We start from the raw sequence: 5000 nt of genomic DNA, 5'->3' as shown, positions 1-5000 counted from the left end.
AAATGCCATTTTGTTTCCATTCGTCTGTTCCCTTTCTTCCATTCCCCATCTTAACTGATAAATAATTTTGGACGCCTCCTGTTTTGGACCGTACGTTGCTGGCCACTGTTTCAGCTCACCGCGAGTGTAGCCTTGTGGGTTTTTAAAAACAGATTTTTTTTTTTTTTTTTTTACCTGAAAAAAAAAAGTTACCTGAATTTTTACCTCCCCACCCTCCTCTCGATCTTACCCCCACCCCTCTCTCCCCCTCCCTCCCCCGATGGATGTACTGCTCATGTAAAACAACAACAACAACAAAACACACACAAAACCACAACCAACCAATCAACCAATTAACAAGAAAAAAACAAAATAACTGACAAAAGCAAAATAACTACAACCAAATCGTTTTCTTGTCCATTAAAAAAAACGTGACTAAAATTCTGTCCTCTAAAACAGTGGCAGTGATCTTATGGGGTTTTTTTTCTTTCTTTTTCTTTCTTTTTGTCGATCTGTCTTTGTCTGCACCTTTGTTTATGTGTCTGTCTCTGTCAGTCACTACGTCTCTGTCAGTCTGTCAATCTCTACGTCTCTGTCAATCTCTACGTCTCTGCCAATCTCTACGTCTCTGTCAATCTCTATGTCTTTCTGTTAATCTGTCAATCTCTACGTCTCTGTCAATCTGTCAATCTCTATGTCTCTCTGTCAATCTGTCAATCTCTATGTCTCTCTGTCAATCTCTATGTCTGTCAATCTCTACGTCTGTAAATCTGTCAATCTCTTCGTCTCTGTCAATCTCTTCGTCTGTCAATCTGTCAATCTCTTCGTCTCTGTCAATCTCTTCGTCTCTGTCAATCTCTACGTGTCTCTGTCAATCTGTCAATCTGAGTCTCTCAATCTCTATGTATGTCAATCTCTACGTATCTCGTCAATCTCTATGTCTCTGTCAATCTCTACGTCTCTCGTTAATCTCTATGTCTGTCAATCTATACGTCTGTCAATCTGTCAATCTCTATGTCAATCTCTACGTCTCTCCTCAATCTCTATGTATCTGTCAATCTCTACGTCTCTCGTCAATCTCTATGTCTCTGTCAATCTACGTCTCTCGTCAATCTCTATGTATCTCTGTCAATCTCTACGTCTCTCGTCAATCTATGTATCTCTGACAATCTCTACGTCTCTGTCAATCTCTACGTCTCTGTCGGTCTATCTCTTATGTCTGTCTGTCTTACTGTCTTTCTGTTTGTGAATCTTTTGTCTATCTCTTATGTCGGTCTGTCTGTCAATCTCCATGCCTGTCTCTGTCTTACTGTCTTTCTGTTTGTCTTATCTCTGTCTGCCTGTGTCTTGTCTACCTCCCTCTGTCTGCCTTTGTTCGTGGGTTCATGTCTGCCTGTGCCTGTCTGTCTGTCTCTCCGTGTCTTTCTGTCTGTCTCTGCCCCTCAACCTCCCCCCTCCCACCCCTTTCTCTCCTCTCCCTCCCTCCCTCCCCTACTCCCCCCCCCCCCCCTCTCTCTGTAGGCAGGTGCAGACCACCCTCCCCCACCCCTAAAAAAAACCCACACCAAACAAACCCCAAAAATCCACAGCTTCGTCAAAACCACGCTTCCTCATAATCCGTGTGGTCTCCATCGTCTCCGTCGTCCTCTGCCTCCTCCTTCTCCTCCTCCTCCCCCACCTCCTCCACCACCCACCCACGTCCTCCCATCTCCTCCTCTGCCGCCTGCCAGTACCGCTTACGGCTCGCGTCACTATCCTCCTCCTCCTCGGAATGGTACCGGCCTTCCTCGGCAGCCACCTGAGCTTGTGCCAGACCTTGAGCCTGGACCCGACCCTGACCCTCATCTTGTGACTGACCTTGACCTTGACCCTGAGCCTGGTCCTGAGCTTGAGCCTGAGCCTGAGGTTGAGCTTGAGGTTGAGCTTGAGCCTGAGCTTGAGCCTGAGGTTGAGCTTGAGGTTGAGCCTGAGCTTGAGCTTGAGGTTGAGCCTGAGGTTGAGGTTGAGCTTGAGCCTGAGGTTGAGCTTGAGCCTGAGGTTGAGCTTGAGCCTGAGGTTGAGCTTGAGCCTGAGCTTGAGCTTGAGCTTGAGCCTGAGCTTGAGCTTGAGGTTGAGCCTGAGCTTGAGGTTGAGCCTGAGCTTGAGCTTGAGCTTGAGCCTGAGGTTGAGCTTGAGCTTGAGCCTGAGCCTGAGGTTGAGCCTGAGCCTGAGCTTGAGCCTGAGGTTGAGCCTGAGCCTGAGCGCGAGCCCAAGCCCAACGCCACTGATCGCCGGCCTCCCTATTTCTGGCGGGCTCCTCCCGCTCCTTGGCCTGCGCGTCGTTCAAGAGCCTCCTCATCCGCTCCGCCCTCCGGGTCATGCTGTCAGTGTCCGGCACGGCGTTGGAGCAGCGGGGGTCGTCGGGGTCGTTCTCAAACACGCCGGCCCCGCGCCCGTACCGAGGGGGCCTCAGGGTGGAGCGTCTGCCTGCTTCACCTGTCTCCACACACAGAGTGAAGGTGGTGGTGGTGATGATGGTGTTGGTGGTGGTGGTGGTGGTGGTGTTGGTGGTGGTGGTTGTTGGTGTTGGTGGTAGTGGTGGTGGTGGATGTTGGTTGTTGGTGGTGGTTGTTGGTGGTGGTGGTGGGTGGTGAGTGGTGGGTGGTGGTGATGGAGATTGTTGTTGTGGTGGTGGTGGTGGTCGCTGTTGGGTGGCGGTTGTGTTTGTATTGTTTGTATTACTCTTTTTGTCACTACAGATTTCTCTGTGTGAAATTCGGGCTGCTCTCCCCAGAGAGGGACCACACTGGGACCGCTACAGAAGTTTGCCAGGGACAACTCTTTTGTTGCCGTGGGGTCTTTTACGTGCGCGCTAAGTGCATGCGCATGCACACGGGACCTCGGTTTATCGTCTCATCTGAATGACTAGCGTTCAGACAACCACTCAAGGTCTAGTGGAGGGGGGGGGGAGAAAATATCGGCGGCTGAGCCGTGATTCGAACCTGCGCGCTCAGATTCTCTCGCTTCCTAGGCGGACGCGTTACCTCTAGGCCATCATTCCACAACCCCAACCCCAACCAATACATGGCAAGTCACTGGAATAAAGGGAACGCCATTATGCTAGTACTGAAAAAGAACCCCGCAGATTTTCACACTGTTGAGTAATGGAAAACGTTAACCTCATGGACAGAGCTTTAGACTACGAGGCGAGATTTCAGCCAGTGACCATGATTTTTATCACGCCCCCCCCCCCACCCCCTTCCAATAAACCACGGTGATGGTGGTGGTGGCTGCTGGTAGCAGTGTGGTGGTGGTGGTGGTGGTATGGTATGGTGGTGATGGTGTGGTGGTGATGATGCCGGAGTCTTTAAGGGGGGAGCCTCTACCGACCTGACCTCATCAACACACAGTGAAGGTTGGTGGTGGTGGTGATGACTGACGATTTGGATACGCACATAGCGCATATCCTCGGTCGGAGACCCAAGCTCTAAGCGCTTTATAAAAACACGGAGTCATTTGTGCAACCGGCTTGCCTACCTGGGTAGAGCCGACTGACAGCACCCATTTTGGGCGCTCTTCGTTCGTTTTGTAGTCATTCAATCAGGTATCAGTTGAACACACATACAGTCTTAGACATGTAACACTTTAATTTACCCCGCAATTTAAGCTGCCATACTCCGTCTTCGAGGCATGGGGGGGGGGGGGGGTTGGGGGGGGGGTGTTGGGGGCGGGGTTGCTGGATATGTTCTTGTTTCCATTACGCACCGAACGCTGACATGGATCACAAGATCTTTAACGTGCGTATTTGATCTTTTGCGTGCGTGCGTACACAAACGAACGGGGTTCAGGCACTAGCAGGTCTGCACGTATGTTGACCTGGGAGATCAGAAAATTCTCTACCCTTGACCCACCAGGCGCCGTTACCGAGATTCGAACTCCGGGACTCTCAGACTGACAGCCCAACGTTAACAACGCTTTAACCACTCGGCTACTGCGCCCGTCGATGGTGGTAGTGTTGGTGGTAGAGGAGGTGGTGGTGTTGGCGGTTAGTTACCGTATCCAACATACACCACACTCCATCACACCCCCACGCCCCCCCCCCCCCCACACACCCCTTGACCATGATACTAGACAACTGATTTTTAACACACACACACACACACACACACACACACGCGGTGGCACTTACGCGGGGGGACCTCCTCCATAGGGAGGCTCTCAGAAGGGCTGTCCGGCGAGGCCAGCTGGGCGGCGCGCTCCTCTTGCTGGGCCCGCTGCCGCTTCTGGAGAAAGTGGTACAGTATGAGGCCCAGCCCAAGTAGGACCCCGGCGCCGAGCATCACGTATTTGGCGTTGCACTGCAGCCAGCTGCCGCAGTCCTCTGAGGAGTCCGTGGTCGCCGTGTCTCTCGGGACTGCCTGTTTGGATTTGGGGCAAAGAATACATCTTTATTTGGCGGTATCCACATTTCTTCTTTCCATTCGGGACAGCCTGTTTGGATTTGGAGCAAAGAATACATCTTTATTTGGCGGTATCCACATTTCTTCTTTCCATTCGGGACAGCCTGTTTGGATTTGGAGCAAAGAATACATCTTTATTTGGCGGTATCCACATTTCTTCTTTCCATTTGGGACAGCCTGTTTGGATTTGGAACAAAGAATACATCTTTATTTGGCGGTATCCACATTTCTTCTTTCCATTCGGGACAGCCTGTTTGGATTTGGAACAAAGAATACATCTTTATTTGGCGGTATCCACATTTCTTCTTTCCATTCGGGACTGCCTGTTTGGATTTGGGGCAAAGAATACATCTTTATTTGGCGGTATCCACATTTCTTCTTTCCATTCGGGACTGCCTGTTTGGATTTGGGGCAAAGAATACATCTTTATTTGGCGGTATCCACATTTCTTCTTTCCATTCGGGACAGCCTGTTTGGATTTGGAGCAAAGAATACATCTTTATTTGGCGGTATCCACATTTCTTCTTTCCATTTGGGACAGCCTGTTTGGATTTGGAACAAAGAATACATCTTTATTTGGCG

At 50.5% G+C, this 5000-nt stretch overlaps 1 protein-coding gene across 1 annotated transcript in view; it reads right to left on the bottom strand.

Moving 5' to 3' along the window:
- The window catches only part of LOC143296642 (uncharacterized), a 6741-nt gene that overhangs the window by 346 nt on the left and 1395 nt on the right, over positions 1-5000 (bottom strand). The window contains exons 2-4 of the mRNA XM_076608672.1: positions 4148-4376; positions 2186-2454; positions 1758-2154 (exon numbers count right to left, since the gene is read on the bottom strand). Coding sequence (XP_076464787.1) covers positions 1758-2154; positions 2186-2454; positions 4148-4376 — 895 coding nt within the window. The remainder of the gene's footprint in view (positions 1-1757; positions 2155-2185; positions 2455-4147; positions 4377-5000) is intronic.

Source organism: Babylonia areolata, chromosome 21 (assembly GCF_041734735.1).
Source record: "Babylonia areolata isolate BAREFJ2019XMU chromosome 21, ASM4173473v1, whole genome shotgun sequence".
NCBI lineage: Eukaryota > Metazoa > Mollusca > Gastropoda > Neogastropoda > Buccinidae > Babylonia > Babylonia areolata.
The sequence above is the reverse complement of the archived record's forward strand: the minus strand, read 5'-3'. Positions and strand labels throughout refer to the sequence as shown.